General features: G+C 37.5%; 1 protein-coding gene across 1 annotated transcript in view; it reads left to right on the top strand.

Annotated features, from left to right (window-relative positions):
• INO80 (INO80 complex ATPase subunit) overlaps window positions 1-23,881 on the top strand; it is a 66,413-nt gene that overhangs the window by 1,170 nt on the left and 41,362 nt on the right. Inside the window, exons 2-16 of the mRNA XM_082760687.1 lie at window positions 6,713-6,898; window positions 7,770-7,936; window positions 8,033-8,100; window positions 9,573-9,734; window positions 11,179-11,299; window positions 12,579-12,793; window positions 13,804-13,857; window positions 15,364-15,567; window positions 16,897-17,092; window positions 17,281-17,348; window positions 17,667-17,876; window positions 18,455-18,535; window positions 19,457-19,552; window positions 22,113-22,172; window positions 22,750-22,892. Coding sequence (XP_082616813.1) covers window positions 6,756-6,898; window positions 7,770-7,936; window positions 8,033-8,100; window positions 9,573-9,734; window positions 11,179-11,299; window positions 12,579-12,793; window positions 13,804-13,857; window positions 15,364-15,567; window positions 16,897-17,092; window positions 17,281-17,348; window positions 17,667-17,876; window positions 18,455-18,535; window positions 19,457-19,552; window positions 22,113-22,172; window positions 22,750-22,892 — 1,988 coding nt within the window. The 5' untranslated portion in view covers window positions 6,713-6,755. The remainder of the gene's footprint in view (window positions 1-6,712; window positions 6,899-7,769; window positions 7,937-8,032; window positions 8,101-9,572; window positions 9,735-11,178; window positions 11,300-12,578; window positions 12,794-13,803; window positions 13,858-15,363; window positions 15,568-16,896; window positions 17,093-17,280; window positions 17,349-17,666; window positions 17,877-18,454; window positions 18,536-19,456; window positions 19,553-22,112; window positions 22,173-22,749; window positions 22,893-23,881) is intronic.

Here is a 23,881-nt window from a genome sequence, read left to right as displayed (position 1 = left end):
AGGGAGGGAGCCCCAGGAGGCCTGCCTGCACCCCCAGCCCTTCCCCAGGGGTTAGGAGCCTTTCCTTCTGGGCATCTCTGGCTCGTACTTGATTAAAGTTGCTTCAAACCCTGCCTCGCGTTTCTTGGCTGTCTGAACGAGCAAGTTGTGCTCCGCTTGGGGATAGCGTAACAAGCTGTAAATTCTGCGGCAAGCACGCTGCCTGACGAGCTAAATTACATGCTAGGGGTTATTTTAGATGGCAGGAAGAAAATGGTCCTCTCAGAGCTTGCTTGGGCATAGTTCCCCTTCCGTGGGCTGGGACGGAGGGAGCAAAAACCAAACCGTCCGTCTGCAGCTCGTGCTCTGTGTACACAGCCAGGGGTGAAGCAATGTCAGAGTACGAGGGTAACAGGCGTGTGCTTGCATAGTGCAGGGTCTGGAAGCGCCATCAGAGGTCTCTAAGCGCTGGAGGCTGCCCTCCTGGGGCAAGACGTAATCTCCCTGAGCGACTACTATGACATAGTTTGATGTCTTGCTTTCTTCTGGTTGGTTTCCTGCTAGTTTAAACGTGGAAGCAGAGCCGTGACATGCCAGCTTCTGCGCTTGGTATCGCTCAAGGTGTTCTGTGGTTTGCTTACGTGTGCGCTTCCAGTAAGGTTTTTGCAGAGCTGTACAGCATTTTTTTCTTTTTTAATAGTCTGTGACCATTATTTCTGCAATTAGAAAATGCAGGGCTTGTATCCCAGTGGCTCTTCTCTGTGTTTAAAAGCAATTAAAAAGTGGAGCGGAGATCAATGAAGTGCTGTCTCATTCCTTGGAAAGCAATATAAAACCTTGCCACAAAAGCAAATCAGCAAAGTACCATAAATAGAACAGTATCTAGGTTTAACTAATTTAATTACTCAGAAAAGCAATTAAAAATGACTTCTTATCCATTTCAAACCAAAAAGGTGCAAACGTGTCTTCAGTTGCATGTGCTTGTTGTTTATTCATTCAGCTTGAATTTAGTGGAGACCGAGGACTTTAAATTCATATAAATATCCTTCTCTAGTTTTTGAAAAGCAATAATCTCTTGTGTATCAAAGTTATACTTAAGAAACTTACTGCCATAAAAAGACTAGACAGGGATTATGTATTACTTTAAGATCTGGCATATAGTGTACCACAGAGAACAGTTGTCAGTGTAACTATACGCTTATCAAAGCAAATAAAATGCTCGTCTTTTCCCTCTCAATGTTTTAATTCTCTTCCAAGCAAAATACCTTTTCAGGCTGTTTTATGCCACCGCAATTGCCTGTATTAGAGATTACATGCATGTAAGGAAATTGACAAAAATATACCAAACTGATAGTACTGTACTCATGTACATTTTCCATGTAAATCTTGATTTATTTGTGTAGATTTACATGTTTGTCAGGAGTTGTTTTGGAGATGTTACTAAGATGTCCTTACAGTATTCTGCTATTTTGATGAGAGTTTGCCTGATTGATTCGTAAATTTCTTCAAGGAAAAAAAAAAAACAGGATTTTAGATGTTCGTTTCAGTTTGGAAAGTCTTGGTGAGTTGGTGCCAAAATGCAAAACATGAGAAGACCACACAAGAAAAAATAGAGGATTGCTAAAGTTGTGAGAGAACAAAAAAAAAGCATAGAAGGTTATTTTCTTGCTCCCTTGGCTTTACTTCTTCATCCTGGTCTATGGATAAAACTTTGAATGATGTAAAAAGGGATTTGAGAGAGACATAATTTCCTTGGGTAAGCTGGGATTTCAGCTTTTTGTCCGTTTAATCGTGTTGCCCGTGTGCTTGCACTAGTTAGAGGGAGGAGAGGTGAGAAACTGCTTTTGTGGGCTGAAATATTTGAGTATGTAAGTGTGCTCTCCTGCCAGCTGGTAACAGTTCATACACATATGTGTAGTGTGTGACAACTGAGACTCTTTGGATTAGTTTTACCTTGCTGATTTGCCTTGCATCTTAGACTTAGTCAGAGGCTAAGAACAGGCACTGTGGATTAGCTGCTGTGCTCTGCCTTGTACCTGCACGGTAGCTTGTGTTTGTGCATGTGCCCTCAGGAGTGCAATTACTGTCAGTATTTGCTATAATGTTTGATGCTGGCATTAGGCATAAAAAAAAAAAAAAAAAAAAAAAAAAGGTAATCTGGGCCTTACCTGAGATGTAGAGATGCCAGTGACTGAGGAGAAGGCGACTCTGGAGAACCCATCCAAAGCAAAAATCCTTCCCAACTGCTGGGCAGGCAGAACTTCTGACCTGCAGCGTGCCCCTGCCGGGGCTTTAAACTGATACTGGTAGCAAAAATCTGCTGGGCTTCACTCAGAAATGGCCAGTAGTTATTTATTTAAACTGGGAGAGTCTACCTTCAAAGCTAGGCTGCTTCATGAAAACAGTGGTTTTGCTCCTTCGTTTGTGCACGTTGATGGGTATAAAAATTAGAAACCTTGTGTAATTCTGCTTTCTGATGGTGTCCTTGAAGGGTTCTTCTCCAGTGCTGGGTGTTTGCTTACTGACTAGACATTGTGATGGACAGACCTGAAAAGCAAAGTAAATGAATAAACCCCACACCTGCATTAACATGGAATTGAGCAATGTGATTTAAAGAAGGACGAGGAGGGTGTCTTAAAAGTGAACTTAGCTCTTTAAAAAAACATACCATTTTGAAGGTTATTTTTATGGATTTGGTAGCTGAACTCAGAACCTTGTGGTGGCGTTTGACTTGTGCCTTTAATAATTCAAAGGGCCACGTGATGCAATTAAATAGTTTCAGTGTGAACTTCTGATTAGGTAAGAACACTGAAGGATTCAAAGTGCGAGCCAGCCAGCGCAGCAGCTATTCGGTTCCAAGTGCGCATTTTCTAGGCTGTTACTGCTCAGGGGGAGATGAAGGGAGAAGAGAGAAAGCAAATAACTACTGAATTTGATACAGAAACTTCTTATCAAGTGGGAGTACATGGGTAAGAAAGGTGTGATGGCAGAAGGATTGCCCTGCAGCATCCAGTCATTTTACCACCTGTAACACAGTATTTACCTAAATGTTGCCACCAGTAATGAAAAATTTCCTTAAACTGAGGAAGCAGAAGGGTAGCTTTGTTTCCAAGATGACAAGGAAAGCATGTCCTCACCATACAAATCCACTGAAACAGTGTCGGTGCAGTTTCCTGACCGCTGTTCCCTGCTGCAGTGAGTAGGGCTGTTGGGTGCATCCCTTTTGGCTGTTCCCCCCTTCTCTTGCATCAGTATACAAGCAGGTTTTGCCTTTGGAAATCTTTGTTTCTTAAAACCTAGAATGGGAACAAAAAGAACAGAGAATAAAGATGGAATGGATCTGTTAGCTTCCCAGGTTATTACTTTGATCAGCAGAGAAGCCCTGAGTGGCTGTTAGTGTATAAATAAATGAAAGCCCGAACCATCCTGTATTTAAGATGCCTCTATAACACTGAACTTGTTTTGGGCATTTTTAATATATTTAAGAATATTGTTAGGCTTGCCTGTGATTATTTGATTATTCAGTAGGCGGGATACCAACCAGTAACTGTTCTGAAGACAAGAGTAATTAACTTTGTGTGTACAGGAGCCTCTCGGGACAAGGAAAATAGGAAGACAAGCAAAAGCTTGTCATCTGGGGTGAAACGAAGAGCCCTTTTACACTGTCAGCACGAGGAGGACTTGGAGAATGGAAACGTAAGGCTTCCAGGACTGGGAAATAACGTTTCAGAACACAGGTATCTGGAAAAAGTGCAGACAAGACAGGTACTTGGCATGTCTCTAGCACACAATGGGGGAGTTTAGCTTGTTAGGATAGGGAAGGAATGACTGCGGTCGCTACAGACGGGATGTTACCACTCGCTTTCACGTTTGCCTACGAAGCCCATACAGTAGGAGTGAGCCACTCCTGAGGAAATCTCAGAATTTTTTGGTTAGTGAACACATTTGATGGCATCCCCTTTTTTTGGGGCCCTTAGTGCCATGCAGATAAGGAAGCTGTGTTCGGCTGGGCCATCTCCGGAGCCCCATGAGCCCTGTGGCGGGTTGGGGATGCGGCCTGGTGGCAGCTCTGGGCCAGGGGTTCCCGGGAAGCTGGAGGAGCATCCAGCTGCTCCTTTTAGATCAGGTAAATGTTTGCGTTTGCCATGCTTCCAACCCGCCTGCTGTCTGGCAGTTAAGGGTTTCACCTCAAATCTCTCCCATTATTTTCCCTTCATTTTGCTGTTAAGCTCTTACAGTTTTTTTAGGTTAAGTCTCATTGGGGTGAAAAAAAGCGTGTTCAGTCTGTCGTTGTCCTCAGAAGTGATGAATCCATTTGAACTCATGGGTGCTTATTGCCCTCTTCTAGGCAGAGGAGGCAGGTTGCTTTCCTGCAGTGCTACCAGATGCTGAATTTGGGGAAAGGGCTCTTCTGCAAAGAGCCGAGAGGTGCCGGATGCTCTGTGCTTCTGAGCAAAACCATTAAACAGTGGTTGTGCGTGGTGTTTTGGTTGGGAAACTGGGATAATACAGCATTAACATAACTCATGCTAGTTCTTGTTTTATTGCTCCTTTTCAAAACATATCTGTAAAGGGATCACCGTGTTTTTTTCTGGTATGATACTAGGTGTTGAGTCTTGCTCCTTACTATATATAATTTTTTGTTGAGCTGCTCATATGATACAAATCAGTGTTACTAATGGGAAAGAAAAGTCTTCCTTTTTGACGTCCTTTTCTGTCCCCTCCCACAATGATTTCTTCCACCAGAAGCACAAATTTCACGTTTCCTCCCATTTTCTAACCTCTTTATTTTCTTCATGACTATACCCTGTCTCTTAGAAGACAGTCTTTGATGTAAGGTAGTGCTTGTTTGTGGGTGGTTGGGTTGGTTTTATTTTCAGACAGTTGTTAAAAAATGTGACACACATAGGTGATAGTTTCTTGGAAAACACAAATCTTAATCGTTTTTTTTTTTATGGAAGGCTTTTGGGTCCTTTCTTCCTTCTGTTAACCTCTGCTTGAAACATATTTTGTGACAGAGGTCATCTATTCTATTTCTGTCAGGTGTAAGAAGATCTAGCATATAGAAAATTGAACCTAGATAGCCTGAGTCTAGAAGTCATTTTTAACTGAGGGCTGTTATCCTGTCTAACAGCTCCTGGCATGCTGCTGTTTATTCTGTGTGAGTAAAGACATTAAATCATGGCTGGGTGTTTATTAAGAAATAATAAGATTTGCTCTTGTTCAACCACTGCTGATAGTCTCAAGGTGGTAATTGCAGTTCTTTTGTAATATTGGAAGTTTTGAGTCTGCTTTGTATATTGTTTTTGGGGGGGTTAACGGACTTGGAAAATTTTAGATGCTGATTTTTGGACTGTGTACATGGAGAGAACAATTTGGAGAGCAGATGCTCAATTCATGTTTTCACTTGGATAAGCTTAAAAAAATTCAGTCAGTAACAGTTCAATAATTGAACAGATACGAAATCCTGTGCAGTAAAATAATGTGAAGTTTACTTCAGATTTGTAGCATCTTTAAGAACTAATATAAACCAGAAGAATCTTAGAAGAACATTTAATCCAAGTCTTTCAAAAGCTATTTATATTTTTGTCATCCAACATGTGCAGAAGCTTTGGTTAAAGGCACTTATTTGTTAGTAAATACCATATTTATGGCATTGACAGCATTTTCATTTGCAGTTACAACTCTGAGTTTGGAGATCAGTTAAAATTATCTTGCTGTTACTGTATCACTCAGGACATCTTTCCTAATCAAAGAAAACTACAATTCCAGTTGATTGAATATTACTGTAACGATTGATATGACATCTTGTGCAATAAACAAAAGTAAAACCACAGTTGACAGAACAATAAAACGATAGCTTTGGTTTTAAAGTACATACAATGCAAATACTGTGGGGTATTTTTTTTGGGGGGGGGGTGGGGGAATCTGAGAATCCAAAGTCCTGGGAACAAATGAAAAAAAGTCAGGAAGGCTATTTTTATTAGTTGAAAAAACAAAGCTGGAGTAGAGTCTAAATTTGTAAATGGAAAAGGGTTGTAATACATTGCAACTATGTATTCCTTTTTCTTTAATGAAGATAACAGTTCAGAGGGGCAGGTTTTCTGGTCAAGCATTGTAGCTTGCGCAACAGGTAGCAGTTGTATTCTGAGGGCTGTAAGGCTAGTGTTGCCTCTAAGGGAAAGGTCTTACAAGTATTCTGTAGACTGCAGCTGTGAACTGAACGATTTAAAAAAAAAAAACAACACATAAGAAAAGTATTTTTAGTATTTTCTTTCTGGAGGAAAACAGCTTTATATACATATATAATTCAACTAAATAATTTAATTGCACTCATTTGACTTTCATGATACACGGCTGCCTTTTTGTAAGAGTTAAATGTATTTAACAGTGAAGAAAGTTTGCTTTAGATGTTCAAGGACTGGATTCATTTTACCTTCCATTTCTATGTCCTCATTTGCTAAGGCATCTGAATTATCATGCTAGGTCAGTGCGGTGCTCATTCTTATCAAGTAGCATCCATAAACTCATAATTTTGTGGTGGAGAGTTTAGTCTGAATTTCTGCTTGTTTGGTGAACATACCTATTAACCGCAACCTCAGCCTTTTGCCCCACACTTCTTTGGGTACGTGTTAAGTATTGGCATTTGGTGTAGCATGTGTTTGCCTACTCACCTAGTTCTTCCTTGTTGGAGGTGGTGGTGATGATGATGATTGTTGTTTCCTCTTGACAGCTGTGTGTTCCGAGGCATCTGTGCATGAGGAGAAGTTTGTTCTATGGCCTCGGAGCTGGGCGCCAGGGAGGATGGCAGCTGCTCAGAGCTGGCAAAACCCCTCTATCTGCAATATCTGGAGAAAGCTCTGCAATTGGATCAGTTTTTACGACAGACGTCTGCCATCTTTAACAGGAGTATATCCAGGTACCAAAACCTTCTCATTAGGATTACCAAGGACAGACAAGCATTTTCATAATATTGTTCCCAGGCAACACTGCAGTAGGAGTTTTATTAGTGATTTGCTCATTATAAACTCATTCCCTGTAAAGATTTTGCACTATACTTTTTACTTCACATTGATAATCAGCATATTGTCAGCCCAGGTTCAACTTGGCAAGATGTTTTAAAGCTCTTTCGTAGTTGAGTGGCCAAAACTTTCTTTGCCAGCAAAAAATAGGATGAGCAAGCATTAAGTTGATTTTTCAGGGAACTGGCATGTAGCCTTAAGCAAAATGCAGACTGTGTTCTCGGATGCAGCATTTATACGACAGTAGGTTGTACCACTGAGAAGTGAGTCATCAGAGGTACACTTCTGTCTCAAAACAACTTACATTTAATTTCATCAGTGTTTTGGAACTGCAGGCTTACCGAACTGTAAAGTGTGTGAGTAATAGATAACAGGTGTATTACAGGCATGTAATAAGATCCACACGAGGAACAGAGGGGAAAAAAATGCCTTATATCTTTCACATGTAAGGGAGTGCTGAGAATGACAGTGTTGTGCTTTGGTTTGACTCAACACTTAGCTTCTCGGTTAGTTCATGCTTTTCAAATTAAATAATCTAGTTAGAGACTGGGGGTGTGGGTTGATAGCGTAGCCAGACTGGTCTGATCATTAACTGCTGCTGAGAAGGAGATTATTAACAGTCCTATTTCTAACGTGTGGACTTAAAGCTGAGGCTGACTCAGTTCACAGGCTTCCAAGCAAATGGCTGCATGCAAGGAAAGTTGTGTATGTGCCTCCTATTTTGTACATTTTCCCTTCGTTGTCACCATATTATGTTTCTTCTTGCAGTGATGAAAGTGAGGATGGATTGGATGACAATCCTTTGCTGCCTCAAGCTGGGGATTCCCTGATGCAAGTTAAAGAAGAGCCTCCAAACTCTTTGCTTGGGGAATCTTCTGGAGTAGGAAATTCTGGGATGCTGAACACACATTCCCTGAATGGAGTATTGCAGCCAGGTAGTCATCCACTAAATTGAATCTCTGCTTACTTTGTTTTAAGCTGGAAAAAGCATTATTTCTTAGGAAATTTGTTATCTTTTTTTCTCTAAACAGAACCAAAGTCTGAAAAAGGGAGCTTGTATAACTTTTCTAAGCTGAAGAAAAGCAGAAAGTGGCTGAAGGTAAGAATATTGCAAAGAAATGCAGCTGTTAGGAAATATGAGGAGGGTCCCAGTTAATCCCTTGTTGACAGTGGTAAATGAGGGATTCTGTCTTGTCATTTAGTATAGATCATGGAGATCCAAACATGTAAGAAAGTAGATAGCAGAAAAAAAGTTGAGTGCAGGTCAGAGCATTACCTCACATGAAATTGGCAAATACAGTAAGTTTATTTGTTCTCATCTCAGTAGTCCATTTAATTTTACTTTACATGTGCTATCAAGAGCTTAGAAAGCTAGACAGATGTGTTTAAGAGCTGCCCTAAATGATCAGACGCAGTTTTAATTGATGCAAAATATCATGTTGAAGAATAAGCCTAAGGTGATACAGAAGTGTATTAATATTTGATATCTTGCTGAAAAGAGGCCTTCAAAGGATTTCTTTACTCTTGTACTATATTGGTCTGTTTGCTGCACTATCTTTTTAAGTACCTGGAGTTAGACTAATGTCCCTTGCTAAGAAGAAACGAATGTGTTTTTTTTTTCCTTTCTACATAAAAAAAACACTGACCAAAGTTTAAAAAAAAGAAAAAAGAAGACATTCTACAGAGACTTCTCATCTGAGAAACATGGGGAACGAAGAAAATGTGATGGTTGATAATAAGTACTGTTAAGATCTTGAGTAGAACAAAATAGAATTATAGTCTGTGTAGATTTAAGGCTTTCATTTCCATCAGGTAATGAAATGGACAGTAGACGTTTCAGTTTTGGTAGCAGCAGCATTTAAGTTAAATTTCAGAGAATATACATTCAGTAGCATGAAGTAATTGTAGTGCACTATACAAGTTACAGTGAGCTATTACGAAGTACATTAAATGGACATTTGGGACTGAGCTGAAAGTTTGTTTCCTAAGACGTACTCAGTACAAGGTCCAGATGAGAAAGGAAAGAGAGAGTAGAAAGGTGGCATTATGCCATCTTTGCCTTTTCATTGTACTGCAGCCTTCTCTAGTTAGCAAAAACAGCTTGCCTAGAGGTCAGTTGAGAGCCAAACCTGGTGCACGTGGTAGAATAGCAGGAATACATGTAGCAGGACAGGCTTTACAAATGCGGTAGCAAAGCACCTATAACCATGCAGCATAAAATACCCCTGCTTATATGCTGATTTTTCTCACTACTGGAAAGAATCTTCCACGATCAGGAGCATCTGCACTGACTTTTGAAATATCTTAATTTTCATTAAACTTTCAGAAAACTACCTCCCTGAAAATCAGAAAACCTGCATTTGATTAGCTACTAAACAGTATTGTATGTCAGAAAATGATTGTCCATTGGAGGCATTTCAGATCTAAGACACTTTGTAAAGGCTGAGTATTGTGGCTGGGCCAGGTCTGCCAGCTCTTTATTAGATAAAGGCTTAAGAGCATTCTGCATAAATAAACAATTCAGTACAGGGACTTGTGATTGTTAAATTAGTCTCCGTTTATTCTTTTTAGAGTATCCTTCTGAGCGATGACTCCAGTGACACAGATTCACCAAGTGATGAGGATGGAGAGGATGAAGAAGAGTTTTCTCTTTCAAGGGAGGAGCTTCACAATATGCTGCGATTACACAAATATAAGAAACTACATCAAAGTAAATATAGCAAAGACAAAGAGGTAAAAATCCAGAACTTTTGTATTTTCCTTGATTTTTATTCTCTCTTTCGGTTGCATTATTTTAATTGCTTTTACCTTTTTCTGAAAAATGGTAACATTTTGTGGACTAGGAAATACCCTAGTGTTTGATAAACTAGAACAATCTAATAACAGTTTCAGACAAGGGTTATTTAATTAATTATGTACAGATTGAAAAGCTGTTGATCCCTTATGCTGAGAACCTCTTGATAACTTACATAGATTGTATAGGGACATGTGTACATAAAGCTTCTGCAACACTCTGTTGTGTTCATTAGAGCAAATGTAGAGTGCTAGATTTGGATAATACATACCAAAACTGAGATGCCTTGGGTTTCAAGTCTAAAATTAAGCATAAAGCAGTATATTTGCATCATCATCGAGGCAGCAAGTAATAACGTGATGTTTACCTTCCTGAAAGAGAGTTCCTTACTGTTTTGTGTAATTCTTTTGGGTTTTACTTTACTTAATTTTTTGTCTTTACTTTCTATTTTAGATTTTCTTCTTATGTTTTTTTTTTCCTCTTCCCTATAAGAACATACCATCCTGCTCCATTTCTGTGTTTTTCAAAGTTGTGCCACGTTTTGACTATTTTGATTCTAATAATGTATTTTTTTTGAATTGTAAGAGCTTTGGCAAAAAAAAATAATTGCTGTTTTGAATTATGCCAGAAAGTGGGTCTCAGATGAAAGAAGTCATCCTACTCTGCTATCACAAGATGTGTATGAAACAAAAATTTGTCATTGCTTTGAAATTTCTCCAGAGGAGTGGAGAAATAGTTTTCCCACCCAAGTCTTTGCTTGTGTCCACTTCTTTCCTTTGCTTTCTCATTAACTTTTAAACCCAGATTGTGTTGGCTTCTCTTGAAATACTATGTAACTACACAAACATTTATACATCCAGTTTTCAGATAGGTCATAATTTTCATGTTTATATGTAACTTCTATATAATTCTTAATATTTTAGTTAAATATTGCTTTGAATATACGGTGGAAATCTTTTAAATGCCTTTTATCTAAACCCATTCTTTGTTATCCTTTGGCATGATCAAGTAGGATGTGTATGTGATTTGGGAATGCAAGCAAAACAAAGAGGAAGTCCTTGATTGGGCCGCTGCCCATAACGTGCTGCCTTGCTGGGCAGCACCTGTATAGAGCAGTATGTTTTGCAAGTGTAAGCTTCACTGCCCATTCTTCCCTTCTTATTTAACTGGGTGGGTTTGGTTGCCTACGTAGAACATTGGAGCTACCTCTGTACCCAAAGTGGGTTCACTTTGGACACCTCAATCCTTGATAACAACGCTAAATATGGAGATGCATGTTTACTGATCTCTTATTTACAATCAAAATGTGAACTTGTTTATCTTCTATCTCTGTTATCTGCTATATCTGGTTTCCATGAGTGTGCTCATTTACATCCACTTCAGTTGCAGCAATATCAGTACTACAGTGCAGGATTGCTGTCTACACATGACCCTTACTATGAGCAGCAGCGCCACCTGCTAGGGCCCAAGAAAAAGAAGTTTAAAGAGGAGAAAAAATTAAAAGGTAAAGTCACTAACCTTGTGTTTTTTAAATGGTTGCTGTGATTTAAACTCCTTTCCTGTATTATTTGTTTTGAATAAACATAAATGCTCAAAACCTTTAAGTTTTGGATGGAAAGCTAATAGACAGTTGTATCAAGGAGAAATCATCAGAAAATACTGAGCTTTATCTTCTGGCCTCTAGAGTTAGGGTAAAAAAGAGTAGTATAAATTGAAAGTTCATGGTTTTAGATCTTCTTTGTGGACCTCTGGATCTAGAATGAAATTTTCATGTAATAAATACTTCATGGTTCCCAATGGTGCTTGGCAGAGTTTCAAAATTCATAAATATTGTTATGTATCAATGTCCATTTGTTCATTTTTTTTGAAAACGTGATAATTTCTTGAAAAAAATATAAGCTATGCAGTACCCGATGCAGTTATTCATGAATGAGTAATTCTAGTGACATGGAAATAATAGGAAGTGAGATTGTTTGGGGAAATTAGAGGGAACTCAGAATTGATGTCCAAAATGAGTTAAAATAGAACTACTTCTGTAACCTCTCAGCTGGAGTTTCTCAGATGCATGTATGGTGGGAAGGACAGTTTCCTTTCTTGTTTGTGCTGGCTGCATCTGTTGATCTGTAAGGAGGAAGGAAGAAAAGGCTGTGAACTGTCAGTGTAACGTAGATTCTCTCTAGTGCAAGTACTTTAGTTTGAGCTGTTTTTTTTTGTTGTTTGTTTGTTTTAAGGAGATTATTTTGGACTCGCCTTCTTCCTTCCTGTCTATCTGCAAGTTCCTTTAATGTTGATTTTTCTTCTTCTTCTCTAATCTTGTATTATCCATGGTTTTGCATGCTCTGAAAGAGCATTTTTAATATCTGATAATACTGTCTGGTAGTTCCCTCTGAAAGCTGTATCTGCAGTAAGAGATAACATGCCAGTCTCTTTCAACTAATGACAAGTTTGGTTTGAAACTTACCCTACCAAATGCTGATTTTGTTACATTTAGATGTGTTACCTTTAAGTGTCTTAAATAAATTTTTACCACAGAACGAGAAGCACTATACCAGCTCCTAGGGTATGTTTCTATGCAGGGAAACATGCTATAGGAGTTAGTTTCAAAACAAGGAATTAAGTGGATGGTACTAGAATTGGCAAGCAGGGATAAGTTTGGCTTTTTGTTGGTTCCATGCAAAAATCAGCTAGGATAGCTTATTTAGGACAAATGTCTGACTAAATGTGGAAGGTCCCAAAAAAAGAGGAAAAAGAAAAAGATTTTCATGATCATTATTTTAATGCAGGCAAGTTGAAAAAAGTAAAGAAAAAGAGGAGACGGGATGAAGATCTCTCTTCAGAGGAGTCACCACGACGCCACCATCACCAGACCAAAGTTTTTGCCAAGTTTTCTCATGATACACCACCACCTGGGTCCAAGAAAAAGCATTTGACTATTGAACAACTTAATGCTCGTCGGCGGAAAGTTTGGCTTAGCATTGTTAAAAAGGAGTTGCCAAAGGTGAGCTTGGCTAGTGGCACTGCATTAGTGATGATAACGAGAAAGGATAAGGAGATAGGAAATTAATTCAGTGGAGAGGTAACACTTGGAAAATCAGAGTAAAGTGAGAGCTGATTTTCTGGTGGTCGTCAATGGCCACGCTGATATGCTGTTATCTGTAAGCAAACTGCAGTTCTAATTTCTTATCACCAATGATATCTGAGTGGGTCATGCAGTGCTTTAGCCAAATTTCATTTGGCTATCCAACCCTTTTCTGTGAACAGCAAACTTGAGCAAGTACTCCCACTAATCAGCAGGATAGCTATGTAATGCAAACCAGTATCTTTGTCTTGTGCTAAGTTCAGGAGAGGCACTTTCAATCATTACAGCTTGCACATTTTTTGAAACTTACTTCAGAAACAGCCTAGGGAAAACTTTGTCATTTACAGGAGAAGCTTTAGGCACATTTGTGATAGCTCAGTTCTCTATCACTAGTTGAGATGTCGTCAGTGGATCTTAAAGCCTGCTTTTTGGAGTACACAGTTAACAGACTTTGAATTTCTAGCAAGTTGAGTATGACTGATGGCTGTATCATCCTTTATGGACTTGTACACCAGGCAGAGGATAGCTGCAGTGTGCCAGACGTTGTATTTTCAAAAGACTGATTTTGGTGATGTGAACAACATGGGATCTACATTAACTCTTAAAATCTTTGGGAAACAGTGGAAACATCTTTTAAGTGATGACAGTGGAGTAGGACAGCCCTATTTTGCAAAACTAATAATTAAAGAAATCTTCCTGAAAATGGAGGTGTTTTACATGCTTCCTTTAGGAGTTGGAGTACATTTATGTGCCTTTGACTGTGAAGGATGAAAGGTGTTTCCATCAAAATGAAAAATAGTTACAGAACATGTATGCAGTTATACAATAAAGGGTTGACAGGTGTAACAGCTAAAGAATGGATAGTGATATGTTAAAATACTCTAAAGCTATTACCCTTTAAGTAATTTTAGGCTGGTGTTCTTTTATAGGCATACAAACAAAAAGCCTCAGCACGCAACCTCTTCCTAACCAACAGCAAAAAGGTAAGTGTTCAGCTCTATAGTGACTCTTGTATTGAATGTAATAAGGAAGCTGTAACCTCTTTGTTTCTTACAGCACTGACTATACTGGCGGGACAGTATAGGAGAAAGAACTGTATATAAGTAATATGTATACAGCTTTTCAATTGTAGATGTGTTATTTTGGTGTGTTTAATAAGCAATAGAAGAAACAAGCCACATAAATTTCTTAAGTATTTTTGGTTTTCATAACATTTAGGTTATTAATTTGTAATTAACTTATCTTTGATACAATAAACTAAAGACTTTGGTATGCTTTGTTGGCTTTTGAACTGCCCATCCACGAGTTAGAATTCGTTGTTTTAAACATTGTTTAAATCAAAAGGGCTCTTGGAAGTATTAAATGTGTTCATAATCTCAACTCCTATATAAGTTTAAAAATAGAAAAAAAAATCTGCTTAAATGATTGCCAAAGAAATTTGTCTCCTCATCAGAGTGTTCTCTGAAAAGTGTCATTGTTTCTGCCTAGAAGGCTTTATTGTAGGAACATTTAGTAATACTTTCCTGAGCATTTTTCAAGTGTTATGTTCAAGTGCCTGATTGATTTATATGGCTAATTAAAAAGTAATCAAGTATATGGCTGAGAATCATCAGATGTAAGATGATGTAGGAAATTTACATTCCATATATGCATTATTAAGAAAGGGAGCATTTTCTATGCAAGGGATGCAGAAAACAGGGCCTCCTTCACTGTAGGTAGGTTCTTCTGTGGGCATCCTTTCCAGAGACTGAATTTCTTTTTGATGTCTGAGCAAATAGTCTGTGATTATTGTGTTTGTAGGTATCACAAATTGCATATTATACAAATGAGTGATGCAGCAGACTTAAAGGTTTTGAAATTGTACTCTTTTCTGCTTTGTTTTCATTTTGTTTGATCATTTGAAATCTGTGTGATGGAATTGTTGATGTGCAAATTTTAGTGGTGAAAAGAAACAACTGTCACAAACATCAAACCCAGCAATTTTGGCCATTATGACAGTGACATTAATTTATGTGTACTAGAATGAAAAATGGCATTGTATTATGCTTCTTTATGAGACGGTGAGAAAATTGTAGGATACTCCCCCACTTTTCAATGTATTAATGTGTAAACGCAATTGTGTACTGCCAATATTGCCATTGTAGCAGCCTTATTAAAACAGCGAGAAAGAGCGGGTACCACAGAAAAATGGAATAGAGGAGTCAGAGTTGCAGGTCTCCTGAGTTCCTTTCAAGGACCTATCTACCAGATCAATCCTTTAAGTATCATGTCATACTGCAGCTGTCTCCACATTTGTATGCATCTCAAGAAGTTTTTGGAAGTTCATATTCTCTCACACCGTTTCAAAAGCATTACTGCTGAGCAAAGTATTGTAGTTTTTCTCTTTTGAAAGATAAAACTTAGTTGTAATTAAATTTGATGTTTTGTATTGCTGTCTTTCTCTAAGTCTGCCCATTTTTCTTATGTATTCAAATCTTATTTCTCCCTAGCTTGCCCATCAGTGCATGAGGGAGGTACGTCGAGCTGCTCTTCAGGCCCAGAAAAACTGTAAGGAAACTCTGCCACGGGCACGTCGTCTTACCAAGGAGATGCTTCTCTACTGGAAAAAGTATGAAAAAGTAGAAAAAGAACATCGAAAAAGAGCTGAGAAAGAGGCTCTGGAGCAACGCAAGCTGGATGAGGAGATGAGAGAGGTACAGCAAAATCACAAATTGCTGATAATTAATCTCCCGAGGAGACACAGAAGTGATTAAATGATTTGAGTTTCTAAATCTGGGCCACCAAATTCAGATATTTACTCAGTTTCAGTGGTGTTCCATCTATTCTGCTATCTTAAAATTCTTTACATAATTCTTCTGACATTAGCCAGAAGTGGTAAGAAGCCTTTGAACTACTTAAATTCTTTATAAATGAGTGAAATAGAGGAAGGAATTAGACAAACAGCATGTGTCTCACTGACACATACATAACTCAGTGTTACTAAGTGCCAGCCTTTTGTGATGTTTTGCTCATCATTATGAATCCAGAAGGCAAACCATCTTTTTATTCACTTTTTTTTTCCCCCCTACTGTAAACACATCATAATTTGTACGTGCCTTCTGTATGGTACTTGCAGAAATTGTTAGCAGAACTGTTGGGGCATACAGAATTGAGAATTTTTATGTGATCACTTTTGGGTTGGCCGAGTGACTGATTCATGGACTCTTTTAAAGAGTGGTAAGGTTATAATTTAAGAAAAAAAAACTTCCTTGCCAAAGCTCTCTGGTGGAGTTACAGTTGTTACCTTACATGTGCAGTGATGAGCTGAGGTTGAATCTTCAAAATACCTTATGGTTAGTTTAATGCTTAAGCCATTAGATCATGTTTTTATGTATAGTGCTTCTCTCAGTTCTTGAAAATTTGTAGATACTTTGTGATGGTTTTAACTGGTGTAAATTAATGGACAAATTTTACTGTATCATTTTTAAGCTAGAACCTAAGAATGAACAGTTTCTGCAACATCTTGCTGAACCCTGGACAATGATAATATCTCAGCAGTATGCATTTCACGTGTTCTTTCACAGTTCTCTGTACTACTAAAAAACAGAATGCTGGAGTTACCTGCTGTGATTGTCTTGAGGGTTTTTTTAGTTTCTTGGTTCATCTACTGTAGACCTCTGCTGCTGTTTAGTTTTGTAAATGTTTTCCAGTGTGCATAAAACTTCAAAAAAACAAAACAAAAACAAAAAACTTTCAAACTTTCTTTCAGGAGATTATGGTATTCTTTGCCATGATTGCTTTAAAATTTAAAAGAACATTTAATTTACAGCAATTTTATATTTTAATATAGGTGTTTGTGGTTAGTGGTGTTTCTGTTTTCAACTAATATTATATAATTTTGATATCAAAGTGATGTATAATACAACATAGGTTAATTGTTGATATTTTATTAGATTAAAACTTTTTTTTTCTTGAACTATATTTTGTTCTGTTTTTACCCCCTTCATCTTTTTTTTTTTTTTTTTGAAATGCTCTTTTTTTAGGCTAAGAGGCAGCAGCGAAAACTTAACTTCCTGATCACACAAACTGAATTATATGCCCATTTTATGAGTCGTAAACGAGATATTGGACATGATGGAATACAGGAAGAAATCCTACGCAAACTGGAAGACAGCTCTACCCAAAGGCAAATTGATATTGGTGGAGGAGTAGTGGTCAACATCACCCAGGAAGATTATGGTAAGCAATTCATCCACAATCCTTCTTTTGCACTCTTGGAATTTACTGTACTATGTGAATTCTTACGCAAATTTACCGTTTCAAGCGCAAAATTCTCCTGTAATCACTGTAATTTATGTGATTTTTTTTTTTTTTTTAATTTGGGTGGTTAATTCTGCAGAGCTCTAACATGAAGATGTTGTTTTCAGATAGTAACTATTACAAGGCCCAGGCTCTGAAGAATGCTGAGGATGCTTACCAGATTCATCAGGCCCGGGTATGTGTTTTTTGGATCCAAGTAAAACAGAAAGCAGAGTAATTGGTAGAGACCCCAAAACCAGGATCTTTAATAGCAGCGAAGTCAAGTAGATAAAAGTTTAGATTTCGGGTACCAGATCTAAACTTGGTTCTGTTGCCCCTTTTTGTGCTTGAACAGGTAGAAAAACAAGAGAGAAAGGTTTGGGGTATGGGAGCAGGTTCATCTTGTTTTGAGGTACCCTATGTCTTAATGTGAAGTATAAAGCCTTTTACTGTACAATTTATTGTTAAGTTAATATGTTCATCATCTTATGCATATTTTCCTCTTCCTGTTTAGACCAGATCATTTGATGAAGATGCAAAGGAAAGTCGGGCAGCTGCTCTAAGGGCTGCTAACAAGTCTGGTACTGGCTTTGGAGAGAGCTACAGTTTAGCAAATCCATCTATCCGTGCAGGGGAAGATATTCCACAGCCTACAATTTTCAATGGGAAACTGAAAGGTTACCAACTGAAAGGCATGAATTGGCTGGCCAACCTATATGAGCAGGTATGTTAGTACCTCTTGCAAATTTTTAAAAATTCTAGAAGAATTTATGTAACTTGGTTAAAAAAAAATACAATTTAAAAAAATAGACCACATACTGTATTTGTAATGTCTTTAGAAGAAAAGAAAATGTTATGTAAACCACTTAACAGTATTCCTGAATTATTTAGGAAGTAACAACCTTGAATGGGACATTAATTTTGAGATTCTTTATGTGGACGTTTATACAAATGTTTATTACTTAGGTTATACACTGAGGAGACTTCTGCTGCTCCATGTTATATACAATTTCATGCTTTGGGCAGCTTGTAAACTGCAGGCAACGTGTTACCCTTGTGTATATATCCAGTTGACAATATGATCACGAAATGCAGATGGGCTGAGGGAAAAAAAATCAGACCTAGAAATGAGTGAAAGTGTGGTTGTGATAAATTATCTCTCAGTAGAAGACCTAAAAGGGGATAGGGTGTTTTAGAGTTGTCATAGTGGGGCTGCTTATCATAAATTCAGTGGGAAGCATTTTTCAAATCTTTCATGGATCAAAAAAAGTAGTAAGGTGTTAATTTATGGATCTTTCACAGGGCATCAATGGAATCCTGGCAGATGAAATGGGTCTGGGTAAAACAGTGCAAAGTATTGCTCTCCTTGCACATCTGGCTGAGGTAAGTGGATTACAGCTTTTTCCTGGTTCAGTATACTTGATAGAAGATGCATACTTTTCACATTTGGAATGAATTCTAGATTATAAAGCTTGAGTGTCTTAAAAAACGTTTTAGCTATGGCCTTTCCTTTTGTTTCAAAGCTGTGCCTTTTCAAGGCTGTGCGTATATGTAGCTATATATATCTGTGTGCATATATAGAGAGAATTTTCCTTTGTTCCCAGAGTAATACCTTTTCATATGCACTGATTGTGAAAGCGTGATGACAGAACAAGTTGCACACTTAATGGTTCACTGAGCTTTACAAATCATAGACTTGTAAAAATGAAGCACAAATTCTGAACTTCGTGGCAATTAGCATGCATTTCCATACTTTGCTGGATTTTATTTTTTTAGGAAACATACTGTTTCTTCTGTTCCAGGACAGACAAACAAAATAGAAAAAGCAATGGGAGCTTGCTTCTTTATGCAGAAATACAGAGAAATCGACATGTAGGTCGATTTAAAAAAAAAAAAAAAAAAAAAAAAAAAAAGTCTTGATTGGCATCCAGCCACTTGCCTTAAATTGGGGATACAGGCTAATGGTACTGAGAGTAGAAGTAGCTGAAGTTGTGGCCAAATAAATGACCGTTATCTGTAGCTGTTTATATTCCTTTTGATACCAGTTTGATGGTACTATCAGCCACGATACTGGAAGGGAGTGCAGAGTCAAAAGCTCTTGAGCTCATATGTATGGAAAGGACAAAAGGTAGTAAGGCTTGTTTTCCTGGTGCACTGCAACTTGAGATTTAGGTTAGGTCAGAGGTTGGACTCGATGATCTTGAGGTCTCTTCCAACCTAGAAATTCTGTGATTCTGTGATTTTTGGAAGCCTGCATAGGGCTTTTAATTAATATGTGATTTTTTTTTTATGTGTCTATTGCAGAGAGAGAACATCTGGGGACCTTTTTTAATAATTTCACCTGCCTCTACTCTTAACAACTGGCACCAGGAGTTTGCCAGATTTGTTCCTAAATTCAAGGTAATAAGCATGTGCAAGAAAGTTCTTTGTTATCTCAAAAGCAAACCCCCCTGTTTTTTGTTTTTGTTTTTTCCACATCTGGGTGCCTCATCTTGAAATTTGAAACTCTGTATTGGGGCTGATTCTGAATTTTTCCATCATCTTGTCTTTCTGGAGCATTAAATTATCTAGGGCTTGAAAATGTTATTTCTTGGATTGTAAGATTTTCATTTTGCAACAGCTTGAAGACACAGTCTCAGTGAGGAATTGAAGTGAGGTAGGGAGTAGATATTCAGTTCTATAGTATGTGGGCCTGGCAGCAGACCCAAAAATGTTTCAGTCTAATGTACTCTCTTTAGGTCTAGAGCAGTATTTTCAGTCCTTTATATCAGTCTGAGTAAGATAAAGATTGTATGTAAACAAAAATAGAACTCTGTAAACAGATCAGGAGAGAAAATGCAGTTGTTATGAAAGAAAAGTAGAAGAACCATAGAAATGGAGCTAGCAATCAAGAAAAAATAAAGTAGGGGGACACAAATGGGTAAGATCAAGAAGATAACAAAGGAATAAGTCAAGGTCTCCAGTTATACTGTGAATGTGATAAATCAGTAATGTAGAAACTAAGGAACAGTCAGTTACTGAAAAACAAGCTGCTTACCTATTTCCCAGTGGAAAACACTTGAGTGCTGTAAAGGAAGATTTAAAAGGAATATATATTACTGAAAGAGTGACAAGATTTTAGATTTCAAGATGGACAAAGGCTTGCAGTTATATCTGCAAAGAAAGGATTACAGTTCAAATGCTTGAGTCGTTGGCATGGCAATCTTAAGACGTTTTGTAACACATCCAATTTTAATTCTTACAAATAATATATAAAAACAATAAAAACCATGTAGTTATGATTGTAAGTAGATAGTATACAAGTAACACCCAGGCTAATTATTTGAGTGTCTTGGCTACTTAATGAGGTTGAGGAAAAGACTTGGAAGTATTGCTGTAAGTAATATTTGATTTCTTCATCTGGAGTGTTATAGGATTTACCTCTTATGAAATAGCTTGCTGCACAGGTCACTTATAAGACTATACTGTTGGTTATGGTGGTGTATACTTTGAGGTACCTGCCTGAGGAGAATTTGTGCAGAATGTTGTACAATAATGGATGATTTGAGTGGCTTATATTTTGGCATAAATTGGGATCACTCAGACTTCAAAGAAAGAGATGAAGAAATAAAAAATATTTAATTAGCGAGGAGTGACTTTAAAAATCAAAATAAAAATTAATTAACCATGTATTTGCATAGCCCAAAACAGTAGGGACCCCAGTTTAAAGCCTGGAGTAGAAGACATTAGAGCAGTTGGCCATTCTACCTACTTACTCTCTGTCATTTCCTCCAAGTAGTATAGGTGAGCAGTGTTTATGCTTTCTCTTTGGGAGTGAAATACAGAAAACATTTAAAAAATGCAGCCAGGATGCTTGTAAATAGAGAACTTTTTTAATATAAGAAAAATGTTTTTCTTTGTTTCTGTTATTGTATAGCTGTTCTGCGGATTTATTGCATGATTTTGCTTACCTTATGCCTGGAACCGTTCATGTTTTTAAAAGTTCTCTGAACTTGTGATTGTTATTTGCTCATAAGTTTTATCAATTTTTTGAACCAGTTTTGTTCCAGTTTCTAATCATACAGTGTAATCAGGTGTGTAGTCAGTTATACTTAAAGTAAATCACAGTAAATTCATTTCTTAGGTCCATAGCAGAGTATGTAAAGTAAAAGGCAAATCACTTGTTGATTAATTTGATGATTTTTTTTTTACTATCATCTGTATTTTGGAAACGTTGGAAGAATATTCACTTAAAGGCACATTGTGTGTAGTAATTCAGAGCTTGTCTGTTGAAGGATGGAGATGTTTCGCAGCATCAGAAACCACCATTCCCTACTTTTGCTCTTACTTGAATGTAGTCCTTTCATCAGACAGAAGATGGCAGTATAGTATGATTAACTAGTGACTCGGCCTGGTTTCAGTTCACTGCAAAAATCTGTTCTTAGCAATAGGATCTGTAAAATTCTGAGTAATAAATTGATGAGCAAATTCTTCTTGCGTTAGACCAAATATTATTAACTTTGATCTTAGAGTCTGGGGACAGTTTTGAAGAACAAAACCAACAGGATCAGTGTGATTAGAGAAGAACAGGAAATGTTAAACAGGAGAGCAAGCCTACTAGTTGTGTAGGGTTAACTGAAGCAGACCTCTTTCTTCCATAAACTATATATAAGTTTTCATTTTTAGAAAAATCAGGTTAGAAGTTGTAACATTCTTCTGGGCATTTTTATATCAAACTGAGAGTCTTCTCTTTATATCTCTATATTAGGCATAAGCTGCTTGATATATTTGCTTAGTATGATACTTTAAATTTTGTTTTGTTTTAAGTATTTTTTTTTCCTTCATGTTAAGAACATTTCCTTTTGGTTGTTTTGGGGAAAAAAAAAAACTGTCCTTATATTTTGTAGGATGCGTAGTATAAAATTCTAGAGCAAGTATGTCTTTATTTGAAAATAACATGTTTATTTTTGTACTCTTATAGGTGCTACCTTACTGGGGAAATCCCCATGACAGAAAGGTGATCAGGAAGTTCTGGAGTCAGGTAATACTGGCATGCCCACATGCTTGGACCAGTTTTTTTACTTGTGTAAAGTGAAACAGAAACTATTACTACAACCTACTAAGCTAAACAATGTGTGGATAATAGAGTTCTGTATCGGCTTCTCTTGTATTGGAGAACAGTAAAGTGTAGGGCAATTTAAGGTCATATGAAGTTAGTTGAAGAAAATAGGTCCCTACAAATGAAGCAGGCAGTTCCAGTGTCAAGAACTCTTTATACTATTTGAATAATCTAACTCAGTGTCCAACCCTAGCATCCCTGCAGGCTGGTCAGATTGTTCCTGATTTAGCATGGGTAAACAGGATTTTATAGGGTTCAGTGCCTGGGTCTTGTCTGACATGTTAAGAAGCATCTGAAATTATTCAGGAACTAATGGGCTGAAGTCCAGATGTACCAGTTGAAAAATGTTGTTGTAATTACTTAAAGTCATATGGGGAAAAATGCAATGATAATGAGAAAATATTATGCAACAGAAATCTGAAATTGCAGTATATGCAGGTGAACTCTTCACAATGTATTTACATTATGTGGACTTTTGTTTCTTGTTTTGTGGTTATAGAAGACGTTGTACACTCAGGATGCTCCTTTCCACGTGGTGATTACCAGTTACCAACTGGTTGTACAGGATGTGAAGTATTTCCAGCGAGTGAAGTGGCAATATATGGTACTGGACGAAGCACAAGCACTCAAGAGTAGCTCCAGGTGAGCTGGAAATAATCTTTCCTCTCTATGAACCTTTCAAAGGAATATCAAGATAACATAAAGATTACAAAAACTGTCAGAATTTAAAATTGAAGTACATGAGACTTCAAGTATTTAACCTAGTTAAGTATTTGTGTAACTCCAATGGTGGGTGACAGTGAAATTATCCTCGATTTTCCTCTTCCAAATACATAAAACATTTTAAAAGGTAATTATGGAGCAGAAATATGCATAGAGTACAGGACAATGAAACAAAAAGGTGTTAAATACTGTTCACCTTCTTTCCTGGCTACTCATATAATTCTGCCTTGTGAACAATCTGTAGTCTTTAATGTGTTTTACTTCAGCTTATTCCATTAAATGTGGTATTTTGATTCCTTCTTCAGTGGCATTTCCAGACACTAGTGAAGGTCAGAACCTGGTGAATACTTTCAGCTGCAATAAATCCCAATCTTAGTCACGATACTCTGTGCCAGAAAGTTTGCTCTTTATTTCCGAGTAATAGATTTGTGCATCTTTACTTCTCTCATTGCTTTTTCTTAACATTTCCCCAAGTTGCCACTATTCACATCAAATCTCTATTTATGTTAGTTGAGGACTGCTTTGTTTGCAGACTTGTTCAGACTGAAGTCTACCTCTTCAGCATTCTTTGGAAATTGCCCCCTAAGATTGTAAAGTACAGCTCAGCACTCCTTCTACAGTCATCTATGGACTTAGTGTTGTAAAGTGTGAAAAATACACAATTCGAATTAGTAATAACCGTTTCTTTTGGAAAGTTAATTATTCTGATGACAAGACTGTGATTTTATTAGTATCCAAGCATTTGTATTAAAAGTGAGTTAAAGACATACCTAAATAAAATAAATGATGCACATTTCTTTCTATTTTGTATGAGGCTATTTCCTCCTGTAGTTGCCTTTTGAAAGACTGGGTGGTAGCTTTGGTAGTTTTACCCAGTGACCTCCAAAAAAACATGTGGGAAGGTTACT

The sequence above is a fragment of the Aythya marila genome, assembly GCF_965140915.1.
Source record: "Aythya marila genome assembly, chromosome: 5".
NCBI lineage: Eukaryota > Metazoa > Chordata > Aves > Anseriformes > Anatidae > Aythya > Aythya marila.
Note: the sequence above shows the minus strand (reverse complement) of the source record. Positions and strands in the feature narration are given on the sequence as shown.